At 37.8% G+C, this 16,375-nt stretch overlaps 2 protein-coding genes across 2 annotated transcripts in view; one reads left to right on the forward strand and one right to left on the reverse strand.

The window, feature by feature from the left end:
- Window positions 1–901, reverse strand: part of nfatc4 (nuclear factor of activated T cells 4) — a 45,245-nt gene extending 44,344 nt beyond the window's left edge. Inside the window, exon 1 of the mRNA XM_030159859.1 lies at window positions 754–901. The gene's annotated coding sequence lies outside the window, so the exon portion shown is untranslated. The remainder of the gene's footprint in view (window positions 1–753) is intronic.
- ltb4r2b (leukotriene B4 receptor 2b) lies at window positions 14–15,785 on the forward strand. Its single transcript, XM_030159864.1, has 5 exons — window positions 14–169; window positions 10,069–10,657; window positions 12,803–13,003; window positions 13,096–13,139; window positions 14,719–15,785. The coding sequence occupies exons 2-5, from the start codon at window positions 10,088–10,090 to the stop codon at window positions 14,981–14,983; spliced, it is 1,080 nt and encodes a 359-aa protein (XP_030015724.1). The 5' UTR covers window positions 14–169; window positions 10,069–10,087; the 3' UTR covers window positions 14,984–15,785.
- Window positions 15,786–16,375: the final 590 nt, after the last annotated feature.

Here is a 16,375-nt window from a genome sequence, read left to right on the forward strand (position 1 = left end):
GAGGAAGAGAGTGAAGGCAGGACACACCTCTAGATCAGCCTGTTCCAGCCTGTGCAGAAGGACGTCATGCACTTTACTGGGGACTGAGCTAAGAGAGAGACGCGAAGAAACACTGACAGACGGACAGAGGAAACATCTGCATCGGAAAAATATCACCGAAGAACATCAGGTCAGTCAGCTTTATCAGAAAGTATCTGTATTTGGTGGCTTTTGTTAGTAATATCCTCAACAATGTTCATGTTTTTGCTCATATCATCAGTCTTTCTACACTCTGTAGTTTCTATTTTCTTGAAGGTTTAGCAAGGAAGAAGAAGGTGATCTATGACTTACTATGAGAATGTTTATGGCTTCATAACAATACATCCCTTTCATCCCATACATCTCTCATAGAAAATCTTTCTTGGCATAAAATGGCCACAAATCATATATTTCCTGTACTTTACATCAACATATGTAATCTTTTTCTTAGTGTTTTCCTTTTTTTTTTTTTTTTTTTTTTTTTTTTTATCATATATAAGCTAAAAAATGAGCTGAAAAAGTGCCTAAACTCAAATGAATCATCATCCTCTGTAAGTTTGAGACATTTATCATAATCACCATTTTTGTTGTAAAATGCTGTGCTCTCAAGGAATCTATTACATACTTTCCGGGCTATAAACCACACCTGACTATAAAACCACAGATGTCCACTATATAACATGAGATATTTACAGATGGTAAACAAAAAGATTACTTAAATATTTATTTCCATACCTTAACTGCAAACAGTGTCTGTAACACAGCAGTAACAGGGCAGTCACAGGCTGGTTAAAAACCCCAGAAAAGTCATTGATCTGTATCTTCATCTTCCTTCTGCTCATTAAACCACTGCAGTCGTCTTCTTCAGTGTCAGAGTTGAACATCCTCACAAAGGCTCTGTCACACACTTTCTCAGTCTCTCTTCTGTTGTTGCTCAATGGCTCTTAGGTGCAGCTGCAGCTCTATTTCCTTCTTAGACACATCGATTGATTTTAACTTAAAAGCTGCATCATATGCATTTTTTCGTGTGTTTTCCAGGATGAGGGTTTGTGCATGACACGCAAAATGATTGATTAAAGTTAAGATTAAAACTTCTCCTCTTTGCATCACCTCTTCCACCTGTCTGTCTCACTTTTGCGCGTCCTGCTAGAGCGCCCCCTGGAGGTGTTGTGCCAAATTCTACTCCCTGCCGAAAACTGCATCATGCAGCAGCTTCTGAAAACAGTTCCTCCTTCCTAAATCAGCCTTGAAGAGGACAAAGTGCACCATATTCACCCTGTCACACCAGAACAGCCCCAAATGTGAGCTGTTAAAGTCATTTCACTTCTGTAGCTTCGCAAGCTAATTCTGATGGGGGATGCAGTTTTCGGCAATATCTGCTGCCGAAAACTGCTCCCTGCTGAAAACTGCATCCCCAGCTGCAGTATCTGTTTTTATTGTTCTATATTTTGTGTGTTGTATATCTAAGATTTAACTTTAGAAAGTTTTATATACCTTACAGTTTGCACATTCTTTAACATTAACCAGATAATATCTTACAATATTATTCATTACTTAATTGCTACAGAGCTATGATAGTGTTAGGAGGTTGAATAATTCACAATTAATTTCATACCCTACAGTCAAAAAGGAGAAAAAGTTGTGACAGGGTGAATTTGGTGCATATTCCCTTCTCCATGGCTGATTTAGGAAGGGGGAGCAATTTTCGGCAGGGAGTAGAATTCGGCACAACAGCAGGCCGTTAGCCCGTACAAATCTATTGACCCTTTGCATGATATGTCACGCTCTGTTCGCGCCGCAAACGAGCGCCATGACGGACGGTAAACAGGCTAATATAGAATTTGATCTGAACATTCTCGTTTTTGTTCGTTTTTAACCCTGTTTTACACGTACAGTGGTCGCACACAACAGTTCCCATGGTTTCAGCTGGTTCCAGACAGAGCCTGGATCTGATGGAGCTGATATTACAGATAGAACAGGCTCTGTTTGTGTCATTAACATATTAGCTCCACCAAATGCTAGCTAGGTGGTAGACTGGGTTAACGACTATGCTCCACTCTGTTCCAGTGGCTGTCATAAGTAGCTTCAATATTAGCTCTGTTGTTGTGGTGGCTGTCTTTTTTTACCAGCTACACTATGTTCTATGAAATACTGTTATTGTCCTTATGCTGTTCCATATGTTCTAGTGGTGGAACTGTACATATGACTGTGTGTAGATAGTAGAAAGGCAGACACTTCAACAACAGAGCTAATACACTGAGCACTTTTTGTCCTGTCTGTAAGCGTGGTCAAGTCCTACATGTTCAATGTATGTATTGTTGTAATACCAAAGCAATCACCTAGACTGCAAAACAAATGTACCTACGGGTACAAATAAAGTAACCTTGACCTTAAAACTGTAGGCTGCTTATGACAACCACTAACATTATTACACAATGTTAGTTAATTAGAGCCGCTTTTGGTTACAGTCTATTGGAGTTTGGATGGTATGCGGAGGGAAACACGTTAAAAATATTCACAGCTAGCTAGCTAACGTTAGCTGTATCTTTCCTTTACCATTATGAGATCCATTCCTCTGCTGTGAATGCAGTACAGTGACTCTGTAATCTAACCTGAGACTAAGAACTGGTGTCATCCAGACTTTAGTCTGCTTTTAGATCAGCACCTGTGTATGGGGACACTCCATTTAGAACAGAATGGTACAGATCATGTGCTTTAAACTCCGGTAGACTGGAGGATTTTGCTAGATCCGTAAAAACATCAGGAGGGTGGTGTGGGTCGGTAGCTAGCCCTGCTATCGCTAGCTTCTCCAAATAGCGTTCTTTCTGCCATCCAGTAAGGTTATGCCGTGTTTCCACTACGTGGAACCAGCTCGACTCGGCTCGACTCGATTCAGTATTCCTGGAGACCATTTCCATTACAAGATACTACCGACTTTACAGTACCATAGCGATGCAGCGTGTTATTTCCGTGTCATCTGTTCAGAGAGTTGCTGAAAACTCGCTTGTTGCGTGTTGTCTCGTCTGAATTTTTACGTCGGCCACCAAAGACTGAATCTCCTCGACCAACCATGGTGTAGTTTTTGGCTGTTGTCATGTAGATTAATGTACCGCTATATTTACTGTCCACTAACGCATCTGTTTTTTGTAAAACGGTGGGTCACAGAGATGACTCTCTGACCAGTCAGTGGTCTGCAGTGCTTACACGTCATGGTTTAGTATCTAGTCCCCAGTCCTGGAACCTCGGTGGAGGTGATACCAAAAAAGTAGTACTGGGTACCAGATTCCAGGTCCTTTTTCGTAATGGAAATGCAAAAAGGCCGAGCCGAGTCGAGTTGAGTCAAGCCGATACCACATAGTGGAAACGGGGCATTAGTCACTTCGCAGGACAACTCCAAAACTTTATTTTCAGTGCGGGTGGCTATAATCCATCGCTCATTCGTTTGTTTCTTGTGTTTCTTTTGCCGTCCACCATGGCGGTGAACCACTAGTCATGTGATAACTGTGATGTCAGTGCAAAGGGTCAATACTCGAGCTGCATCGTTGTGTAAGCCGCAGGGTTCAAAGCGTGAGAAAAAGTAGCATCTTATAGTCCGAAAAGTACGTACTTTCACCTCAAAACATGTATGTTGTTTTTTTTTTTTTCTACAGCTTGCATGCCTGGCTTCAATTCATTTGTGTTTACTCATTCACTCTCATATAAAAAGCCATGAGGGAAAATAAACAGTTGGTTTTTAGTGGGACCAGAGAATGGAAATTTGTGTTTAATGAGGAAATAAGTTCTTGATCTCATTTTCTGGCATTGGGAAATGTGGTTATCCAGAAATACAAACTGAGCCCACTACAGCCAATTAACATCTTTTTGCATCACCCCTGATTAGAAAGGGTGAGTCAGGGAGAGTAGGGTACTTCTTAGCTGAAGTATAAGTGATTATGTTAGATATACATTAGATAAATGTAGTTTCTTCAAGGGTCAGCAGTGTGTGACCTCTGTGCTCCATGCAGAAGTGTCCATGAGAAAGAGAAGCAACTGAAGATGAGAAAAGACCAGAATCGTTAAATAGAAGACTTTCGAAACACTGCTCTTTTCTGATGTTGCAGTGATAATATGTGACATGTTTAAGCATGCTGTTTCTGAGTTTGAGCCACAGCGCTGTCTACAAAGTCTGGTGTGAATACTTTAGAGGCTGTGTCAGGATAGCAACTATTGTCCTCTGCAGAAGAACAACAAGGCTTCAGGATATTTTATGTCACAATCAATGATTTATTTAATTTATGAGGCTTATATTTGGCAGATTCCAGCCCAGTGTTCACATACCCCATAACCTGCCTGCACCTACTATCTTGTCATTAAATGGTGATTTCTGCCTCAAAATGATGAGAGTTAAATTGGAGTCCACCTGGTCCTTCTCACCAGTTAAAATGACTGTGAAGGTCTGATAGAACCAGTTTTGGTTATTGGTTGTATTGGGTAAAGAGGACTGGGTGGGCTATAATTGATCAATACAGCCTTCATAAATGAAACCTGTCAAAGCAAGTTTGAGGCAGAAACAATCTTTCAGTCATGAGGTTGGAGCAGCCATCCCTTTTTGGCAATAACAAAAGAAACATCCTTCTACAGGTTTGAGGCCTGTTGCATTTTTTCCCCACCCAATATTTTAACGGGTTAAAAGGAGTGGGTTAGCTGGAATCTGTCAAATATAAGCCTTAAGTGATATTCAGGCAGAAATAAGCTAGATGATGCAATCACTTGGCAAGTGGAACTACCTTCAGGCTTATTGGAGGATGTTTTTCAATATTTAAGAAGCACTGTATTGGTTATTATCCAGGATGTAGAGCAGATCAAATGATGCAGTCATACAGATGAAGCAAAAGAGCTTGGTGCTAAAAGTACTGAAGTCACATTTTTGGACAATTCAAGTTGAGCATATAAACTTGTTGTATTTGTTTTAGCTAAGTTCACCCTATAAATATTTTTAACAGACTTTTTTGTGACTTCAGTACTTTAACCCTTTTATGCATGAATTATGAGAGCCTTAATTAAGTTTTTGTTTTTTGTTTTTTACTCAGTGTTTTTATTCCTCTAGGCATTAAAAAATAATGCGATTGACATGTTTTTATGAACCTCTTTTTCATTTATTTGCAAAAATGTCCATTCAGCTAGACACCATGCCTTTAATTTTTGAAGAGAAGAAATGTATTTACTGATATACTTTGAAAACTATGAAATAAAAACATTTTTAATGCAGCTAATCTGATGTTTTCTCACATTTTAACATACTCTAATACTGGTCACTACTCACTCCATGGAGATAATATCCAAAAAAAGAAAGCTTTTTGTTTAACCCATAAAAACCCAGTGCTACTTTTGTCATCATTATGTTTTAAAAAAAAAACTGTTAATTACAGTCTAATAACAACAACAAGCAACTGATTTACACTCAAACGTGTTAGTGCAGATCAAATTTATGAAGAACAGCAAAGTTACAGTAATTATATGAACTGCAATGTATGGGATGATGTATGAGCGTCCACTGTGTTGGCTGATATGAAACTAAAATAACAAAATCCATGGATAGAACAGCTGTAAAATAGCTGTCCACTGTAGTGACCACTGTGCATGAAAGGGTTAAGCACCAGGGTCTTCATTTCTATATTCCAGGTGTGTCCAACCCTGGTCCTGGAGAGCCACTATCCTGCATGTTTCAGATGTTTCCCTCTTCCAGCACACCTGACAGTTGTTATCAGGCTTCTGCAGAGCTTGATGATAGGCTTATCATTTGAATCAGGTGTGTTGGAAGAGGGATCCATCTAAAACCTGCAGGATAGTGGCTCTCCAGGACCAGGGTTAGTCCACCCCTGCTTTATTCCATATATAACCCATCCATAAATCATGTTGTGAACAAACTACTTTATAAATATAAACACGGAAATACCAAACACATAGGCATAAACATCAGAAATATTACTATATGGTTGTCTCCGATAGCTATAGAGCACCAAACTTCAGCTAGTTTCACAAACACACTCAAGGTCAGTCATAACTAAAAACAAATCATTTATTTGTAGGTATGTAGGATAGTCTAATTTTATGTTTGGGTTATATATGTATAGTTTTCTTTTGTGTTCCTTCCTAAAAACTGTGGACCTCAAGAAGAAGAGCAACCACTGTGGTCCAAACAGTCAGAGAAATAAACAAATATCTCATAAACAATTTGTGTGACATTTTCTTATATTTAACTAATGACGCAGTGTTTTTTTCCCATAGCAGAACTGTTAGCACAAGCAGTAAAGATGCACAGGTCCGACATTTGTATATTTAATATTGTGTCTGTTTATTTTCATTATCTACAGTGAGAGACCATTTCCTTCAGGAGCATATGAATTATTACTGCCTGTTTATGAGAACTGTAAAAGGAATGAGGGATAGAGGGAAATGAGCCTGTATCACATAAGACAACTTAGATTTTTCTCATTTCTCCTCCGAGCCTCTGTTTACATCAGTCTGTACTTTGCATTTGGGCACAGATCCGATCTGTGTTGACAAATATCCACATATAAGCATGAAATACTGATCAGTATCAGATATGGTTAATCTGTCATTCTGTCTGTCAAACATTTTGCAGAAATCTGTGAAATGAGGTGATATGATAGCAGAACAGATCCTTATCAACATGCATTTGTAACAGCTCGCAGTAAGTAGGAATAAGCAACAAAGTTAAACATGTTCAGTGCAAAGAAGTAAAGTCTTACTTTTATACTTATGCACTGATTAAGTGCATTCATTTTGGTGTCTATAATTGAGAGAAAAAAGCAGAATGTAACTCAAACTGTTGTTTCAATGCCACCAACACAAGTAAGCATAATTCAGCTAAAGATCAAATACAACAAAATGTCGGTAGTTTTCACTTTTTTTATAAGAAAACTCAAAATAATGTCAAAAATTTAAATCCTCTCTCAGTAGAGAAATAAATACAGCAAGATTTTAGTTAACTGGGCCTGAAAAAAGTTGTTTGAAAATCTGTAGGCTGTATTTGTGGTATGACAACTATAACTATGTTAACCCTTTCATGCATGAATTATGAGAGCCTGAGTCGAGATTTTTTTCTTGAGTGTTTTTATTCGTCTTTAGGCATTAAAAAAACAATGCAATTGATTTTTTTTTTTTTTTTTTTTTTTTTATGAACCTGTTTTTCATGGAGTTGCAAACATGTCTGCTCAGCTGGACACCATTTGTTTAATTTTTGAAGCAAAGAAACATGTATTTAAAACCCATCATCAGAAAGTGATATACTGTGTGGACACTATTCATTCATTCATTCATTTTTTGTTTATTTCGAGCATTTACAGAATAAATGCAAATTCAAAATTCCAAAATCATTCATCTACACTTGAAAAGGAGTGGGAAGAAGAAAAACTATGAAACAAAAACATTCTTCATGCAGCTAATCTGATGTTTTCTCATGTTTTAATATACTCTAATACTAGTTATTACTAACTTCATGGAGATAATATGCAAAAAAAAAAAAAAAATTGTTGATTAAGAAAAGTGTTAATTACAATCTAATAACAACTAACAACTGATTTAAAATGTATTTCTTCAGATCAGGTTTATCAAAAACAGCACGGTTACAGAAATGGTATGAATTGCAGTGGATGGGATGATGCATGTGTCCACTGTGTTGGCTCATATAATGATAATAATAATAACTGCATTTATAAAGCACTTTTCATTCAGCAGAATTTCAAAGTGCAACAGAGAGAATATATGAAACTAAAACAACAAAACCTATGAATATACAAGAGAACAGCTGGAGAATAACTGTCCACTGGAGTGACCACTATGCATGAAAGGGTTAAATACCCACTCAGAAACTTAAGACATTACCATTTCCTGCTGTTTTTGTATCCATTAGAGCTGTTTGAGGGCAATTTCTGTCATTATCTTAACAGATCAGACAGTAATATTCAGATGGATGATGAAACAGTGAGCAAGGACAGTTCAGGCCCCTCGGGGACCTGCTGTGGTAAATACTGGATGTGGACAGAGTGGGTAAAGCACGCTTTAATTTGGAAAATCTGGAGTTGTGACATGAACAGACAAAAACAGACTTGAAGATGACGCACAGACCCACCTCTACAAACTGATTTGGTATTTATCAGTCAATACGGATCTTTTGTGATTCACTGAAGCCCTCTCATGTGAGCCTTTCAAGAAAAAAACAAGATGTTACCCTTGACTAGCAGCGGTTAAATTACAGGCCATTCTGTCCTCTTTGTCTCTATTAGCAGCTGTCACACAGTTCAGTCCTGCTCTACTCTGTATTATGATACTACTGACTACATTCACAGGAGGCCAGTAGGTACATGAGCAGTTTGTGACAATCCCCATGTCCGGTGGTGTTATCAGCTCCACTCGTCTGATTTCAGTCGTGTTAGAATGTAATTAGATCATTACTGAAACTGAACAAATGATTGTGGACAGAGATCATCAAATGCACCACTGTGGATGCAGCCTTATTAGTCAGTCCAGGGCCCACCAGGTGATGACACTCAATTATGATTTACCAGGGTGTCGTCATGATGGTATCCATGGCACTGACAGGAAATGGATGTAGACAACAACAGCAGCTCATTTCCATTTAAGCAACAGACACTGAAATGAGGCTAAAACCCAGGAGTAGGCAGGATTACAGGAGTATTCTGAGGCATTTGGAGCTAAATTTAATTTAATCTCTCTGAAGTGATTTACCACCATTTATTATAACATTATTCTCTGTATTTTTCTTTTTCTTTTTTTTTTGTTTTTACTGTAAATCATGTATTTTCCTATATTTAATTTCTTACATTTAATGTCGATATTCATGAAAGGACAGAGTAAATTCAAAGGTTATTATATCAAAACAGAGAAAACTGTTGAAAAAGCCTATTTTCAGTGAAGATAACAATGACTGAATGTAAAAACAAGTGTCTCCATCCACTGTCACTGATCTAACTCCATGGGTTTCACTGGTGAATCAATGTTGTAGAAGAAGACAGTGTTTCCACAGTAACTACGGAGCCTCTGAACGTCCAATGAAAAGATGACAAACTGCATTTAACACCAATTATTTACATGTATTGATAAGATTAACCCTCCAGTATCCGGGTGCACCTTTTAGGCACACTTTGCACTTCGTGTTAAAAAATTTCATATTATTTTTCACAATTTAAATAAGGTTAGAATTCAAAAGTTGTTCATTTTTGCATGACCTTTAAAATTCTGGCCACCAACTAAAATGTGCACATTGTAAACAAAAGAAAATTACCAGACTAGCATCTGTCTACCAAGTGTGCCTAAAACGCACTATTTCTTCCACTTGATCTGTATGATTAGGGCTGACCTGGATTTACAAAAATAAAATCAAATTAGAACAGACAAATAAATCAATATATAATATTTAATAGTTTGATTTATAGGTGTGCATTTTACGCACACTTGGTGAAAGATGCTTGTATTTTTGAACATTTGACCTAGCACCAAAAATAATAATGCAAATTAACCAATGTTGGAGTTAATCATTGATATATGCCAGGATGAAAAAACCAAATAACATGTTATCCACTTTTTATGTAGTATATTGAAAAAAAATATTTTTTTGTGTTTTTTGCATCCAAAAAAATGGTTTGTTTACATCACAAACACGGCATTTAAAGGGTTAAAAAATGTGACAATTATTGAGTATTTGGTATTTTTATTTACGGATCAAGTTGATGAAATAGAAAAAAGTGTAAAAGAATTAAAAACAAACTGTATGAAAATTTTTTTGACATTATTCCACAAGCGTGCCAAAAAGGCACACTTGGTGCTTAGTAAGGGCCTTGGTGGATGGGATACCAGAGGGTTAATAGACCAACAGGAATTAGACACTTTACATCAGTAGATGATTTAGGTCAGCAGTGGATGTTTGGGTCTTTATGGGTTAAAATACACTTCCTGGGGACATGGAAGGTTTAAGCCCAGCCTTTACATCTATTCTAATCGGTTCTAATACTTGCTTCTCTCCCTTAGGATCAAATCTTGCTCTAGGATGAGTAACTTCACTAGGTCTAAGGTAACCAATATCACAAACCCTGAGGATGACAGCATCGTCAGCAATGACTTCTCCACCAGTCTGGGTGCCCTCATCCTTGGCTTGGTCTTCCTCCTGGGCGTCCCTGGCAACCTGTTCATCGTCTGGAGCATCCTAGCCCGCATCCGACGTCGCTCAGTCACCACCCTCCTCATCCTCAACTTGGCCTGCGCTGATGGCTTCCTCATGGCTCTCACCATCGTCTTTGTGATCTACCTGGCCAAACAGACGTGGATCTTTGGTGATCCCATGTGTAAGGTGCTGTTTTACCTGTGCAACGCTAACATGTATGCGTCCATCTTCCTGATCACGTTGATGAGCGTGCACAGGCTGGTGGCCGTGGTGTTTCCGAAGAAAGTGATGGTCGTGGCCAGCAGGAAGATAGTGAGGAGGGTGCTTGTGTGCATGTGGGTGCTGGTGATGCTTTTCGCCCTCCCTTCCCTGATCTTTCGGGACGTGAGAGAAGACTACGATGAGCGGAAAAAAATAAGACTAGTGTGTGCTCCCAATCACACCTTGCCTCGACATGTAAGTAATTTTGGTGTAAAACCAGACTAGATAGATTTTCTTATTCAGTGTAACAGAGCCCTTTATCATTATTTGATTTGAATGATTTGATTTTATAGCTTTATGCCTTAAATGATCTAAAGCAGGGCTGTCAAACTCATTTTAGTTCAGGGGCCACATTCAGTCCGATATGATCTCAAGTGGGCCAAACCAGTAAAATAAACAACAGTGAAAAAAGTAAAATTACATTATGATGTTTACATCTACAGCGTTTCGTTAAAAATCTGAATAACATGAACAACCTGAAATGTCTTAAGAAAAACAAATGCATTTTTAACAATATTCTGCCTCAGTTTATCAGTTTATCATTTACACATGTACATTACAACTTACATTACAATTCCAAATACACAAAACATTTAATAACAAGCAGAATATTGGTGAAATTGCATGTACTTTTCTTAAGACATTTCAGGTTAAGATAGTTTGTTAATATAAACATTTTCATGTAATTTTACTTTTTTTTTTACACTAAAACAAAGATAAAATCTGTAGTTTTCATTATTTATAGGTTATTATGATCATATTTTACTGGTCTGACCCAACTGAGATTAATTGTTCTGTATGTGGAACCTGAATTAAAATGATTTTTACACCATTGATTGTTAATATCTTCAGTGTAATTCATCCTACAGGCCGGATTGGAACCTTTGACGAGCCGGATTTGGCCCCCGGGCCTTATGTTTGACACCTGTGATCTAAAGAAAACATGTTCATATTTACAGTAACACAAGACAGCAGTGATGTTCTAACTTAAGGGAAAGTTCAGAAATCTCCATTTGGTGGAATGACCCTGATTTCTACTTCTTGACATTGTTGTTCCATCCATCCATCCATCCAGCTTTATGGGGGTTGTGGGCGTGCTGGAGCCTATCCCAGTTAACACTAACATCAAAAGATTAAACACAAAAGTAGATAACCATCAGACACCATTTCATGCCACTGTATAAAAACAGACATTCCTCTTGTGTGGAGTCACTTCTGTGAAACTCTGGACAGCAATTTGTAATTATAACTGTCAGTCAATTACTCCACTTCCCTATTTATATAACAACCTTTGCCAAATCTGTGTCACAGAAGCCCTGTGGTGGGTACCAGTACCCTGTGGTGGGTATCCAGGATACCAGTTGCTCATTGTTAACCAGGATTGGCACTCCTACGATCCTATTGACAAACAGTTTGGAAAATGAATGAATGAATGAATTACTATTGTCAAAAACTACGAAGCACTGCAGCTTTAAATCTATTCATGCTGCTCATGCAACAGGATTTCTGTATTTTTTGGAGCAGATATCTTAGGGGCGCCTTGAGGTGCTCTCTTCAAATTTCTTCAAAACACTCACTTGGACTCACAGAATTTGGTGATCAAAGGTCTTTAAAAATAGTCTCTAAGCAAGCATACAGTCTTAGTATGCGAGGACTTCCATTTCACCATAAATGATGATTTTATTAAACTGATTCAGTCTTCATTACATAGAATATTATACAAGTCTTAATAGACATGGATGTAAACGGCAAGTTGACTGTTTGGGGGAAACATACATCTTCAGGGCTGCCTTTCTAGTTATCCTAAAACTGTTTATTTTTCTGTGATTTCCTCCATATTTCAAGCCACATTCATCAAACTCTCTTAACTTCACAAACCGTCAATTGTTTTAAAATGTGTACTCAAAATATGCAAAGAATAACAGTAAAATCAAAAATAAAATCTGCAGCCATGAGGACTAAATGGTTTGCAGAATATGTAGTTCATGTATTCAGTGAATTATTACCTCCGCCAAGGAGGTTATGTTTTTGCCAGGGTTTGTTTGTTTGTCTGTCTGTTAGTGTGCAACATAACTCAAAAAGTTATGGACAGATTTGGATGAAATTTTCAGGGTTTGTTGGAAATGGGATAAGGAAGAAATGATTAAATTTTGGTGGTGATTGGGGGTGGGGGGGCCCACGGGGGGGGCCACTGATCAGCCTTGGCGGAGGTCTGCGCTCTCCGAGTGCTTCTAGTTTATCTTATAAATTAGCACTTTGAGTGTTAAATGAAATCAGTCAGCTGGGTTGTATTGAACATTTTGTGATGACATGTTTGTGGTCCTGTCTTTCTGTGTACAGGTGAGGTTCCAGTACGCCCTTGAGACAGTGTCAGGATTCATTCTTCCATATGCAGTCATCATAACCAGCTACGTCCTCATCCTCAGACGTCTCAGGCAGACCAAGTTCCGCAGAAAGGTCCGCAGTGAGAACCTTATCCTGGCGATAGTGGTGACATTTGGCCTTTTCTGGCTGCCGTACCATGTCATCAACATGATACAGGTCTGTGAAGTCGTGTTTACTACATCATTTATTACATACAAATCCAGAAATATGGTTTTAAAAGTAACACTTTGTGTGTCGGTCTGTTGAAGGTGGCAGCAGAGTGGTATGATGACAACTCACCCACAAAACACAAGTGAGTAACAAGTGCTGAAGACAAGAACGTAAACCCCAAGAACATATTTTTAAACTCATAAACAAAATCAGACAAATCACAGACAGAGGCGAGTGCCTGAAAAAAGACGTGTATATTTCTTTCCTCTGGTTTGGATAGATTATTGAAGTGCATATTTGTTCCTGTTTATCCATTCATTCATTATCTAATATACTGTAAACAGAACATGACATAAATCTTTTTGTTTTGTTTAAAGATTAAAAAAGCTTAAAGGTTAACTTGCTTTATTACTCCCCACAGGGAAATTCAGTCTCTGTATTTTACCATCATAAAACACACACAGTACCTCACATTACCATTAGCATATAGCACACACATTAGGAGCAGCAGTGAGATGCCATTTCATTTCATTTCATTTCATTTATTAAGATCCCCATTAGCAACTGATGATTCTGTTGCTATTCTTCCTTGCAACTCCAGATCCTCATCAGTGGTCATGGACACTGACGGGAGAATTAGCCTCTATGTACCTGTTTTATACGCATATTTGTTGCATCTCAATAAATTATAGTGCTTGGGACTGTTGGCTCTTTGAAGGGAGCCGTTCAATCAGGAGCCGTTCACTGAAAAGAGTCGTTCAAAAGACTGGCTCTTTTATGTATTTGCATTCTTTCGAAACACCAATGTTTGAATGACTAAATAGGCTACATGTGATGATTGACATTACATTTTAAAGGTGTTTAATTGGCGCAGCAGTAAATATTATCTTACCGTAAAAAAGAATAGTTAGTTCAAATGTGTGGGCTAAATCCATGACATGAGAGGTGACATTAGGCAAATGATGGAACTGGACCAAAAACATCACAGTACATTATGTGCACTAGTCTGTAGGCTAAAAATGAAGAAGAAAATAAAACATTTTCTTATGAAATAAATAACATTTTATTCTCCTCAAAACAAGAACAATAAATGTGTGTAAACATACGGAAAAAATTGCACAAAACACAACAGTGATTAATCACTGCAATTACTGAAATACCTGAACTGTAGTGGAATTCTCAGAACAACAACAGTACGTTGGTAAATTGTCAGGCAATCGGACACTCCCTCCTTAAAAACAAAAAATGAACGGCTCTTTACAAAGACTCGGTTCCCATTGTTCATTTCAAAGAGCCGTTCGAAAGATTCGATTCATTCATGAACGTCACACCACTAATAAATTGGAATGTCATCAAAAAGTCAGTTAAAAAACAAAACACATCTTTATACACTCATCCCACAGACTGATATATTTCAAGTATTTTTTCTTTTCATTTGGATGATTATAATTTACAGCTAATGAAAACCTAAGATTCAGTATCTCAGAAAATTTGAATATTATTTAAGACAAATAAAAAAAAGAGGATTTTCAACACAGAAATGTTGGACTACTGAAACATATAAACATGTATAACACTCAATACTCTATTGAATAAATCAACTTTTTGATGATATTCTGATTTATTGAGGTCAACCTGTATATTAATTTAAAAAAAAAAACAGACACAACAAATGTTTCTTGACATGAGATGATGGTCTAAGATGCTCTGCCTCTCTGCAGGTTGGACCACATCTGGAAGTCCAGTCGTGCTGTGACCTCAGCTCTGGCCTTCATCAGTAGCTGTGCTAACCCCGTCCTCTACACCTTCGCTGGAAAGTCTTACATCAAACAGAATGGCTTTGCCTTCATGGCTCGGCTCTTTGAGGGCACGTCATTGGACTCTGGTGTAAATAAAAAGAGTCGGAGTGGACAAGCAGAAAACATGGCCCTCTCAGAAGCTAACAGTACAAACAACACAGTCTCTGCTGTGAAAAATGGAACATGAGCACTGCAGGAACTGAGCGCACAAACCAGTAGAACTGTGAAATTGAACATGGGTTGACTACAGGTGGAGCACTTATCAGTCAAAGCAACAGCTGAGCCTGAATTTATTTGGCTTCAAAATAATCTGGCAAAACAAAACACCTGCTGAAAGCTGACCGTTAAGTATTTTATTCTAAAGATAAAATGTGTTTAAGCATTTACCTTTCAGTATGAAAATAGACTGGAACTATATAATGAGCTCTAGAGAGGTAAATGTAAACCCAGAAATGTAAGTGCTTTATATATATTTGTATTTTACTTTGTTTTTGCTGTAAAGGATGAAAGTTTGAATAAATGATCATGAACTGTAACATAACCAATAACAATGTCACTGTGCTTTAACAGTTGCTAGAAAACTTTTCCTTCAATAAAGTTATGCATTTCTGGCGCACAACAGGTTTTGGTATTAAAATATTTGAGACCAATTTGTTTACATGCATCTTGTTCATTTAAGCAACAGTATAAAAGTTTACCAAGTACAGTTTTAACCACATAAGTTCCAGTACATCATTTTTCCTCCGTGTGCTGAATGTTCATCTACTCTACACCTAACAACTCTGGTTTATAGTAAATACATGGTACAAGAAATAAAAATGCACTCTGTTGTTCATCAGACAGTCCAGGTCAGTCTCTTAAAGAGCATGAAAAACTGAGGATCTTGGAATTACAGAGGGATTCATGGTGCAGTGCTCACTTTCAATAAGCCATTTTATGAGACATTTACAAACTTCAGTGCATTATTTGTTCAGCCTATGTACTGGTGTGTACACTGTACTCATTGTTTAACTACTGATAAACAGCTTTAAGATTTTTGCAGACTGGACCTCTTACTCAAAGCCTGACGTTTAGTGTCAAACTCTTTTCTTAGTGATGTTCCTCAAGAATTTACCTTAGCAGGGAAAACTGGTTGACATTTTAAATTTTCCTGTTCTACAGCAGTGATGAAATGAATTGGCATTTTATATACTGAACATCAAAATAAACTTCACATATTCTATGTGATGCCATTTCATACCAAATGGTCCAGATCAATGTCCTTAGTACTGGGTATTGATCTGGACCATTTGGTCAATCTCTAACTTGCTGTGGATTAATAATGTTGCTTGTTGCTAAATGAACTTTGCTGAACTACCCTTTGTTATATTTTACATCAGGGGTGTCCAATCCTGGTCCTCAAGAGCCACTATCCTGCATGTTTTAGATTCATCCCTCTTCCAACACACCTGATACAAATGATAAGCCTATCATCAAGCTCTGCAGAAGCCTGATAATGACCATCAGGTGAGTTGGAAGAGGGAAGCATCTAAAACGTGCAGGGTAGTAGCTCTCGAGGACCAGGATTGGGCACCCCATT

Source organism: Sphaeramia orbicularis, chromosome 17 (genome assembly GCF_902148855.1).
Source record: "Sphaeramia orbicularis chromosome 17, fSphaOr1.1, whole genome shotgun sequence".
NCBI classification, from domain to species: Eukaryota; Metazoa; Chordata; class Actinopteri; order Kurtiformes; family Apogonidae; genus Sphaeramia; species Sphaeramia orbicularis.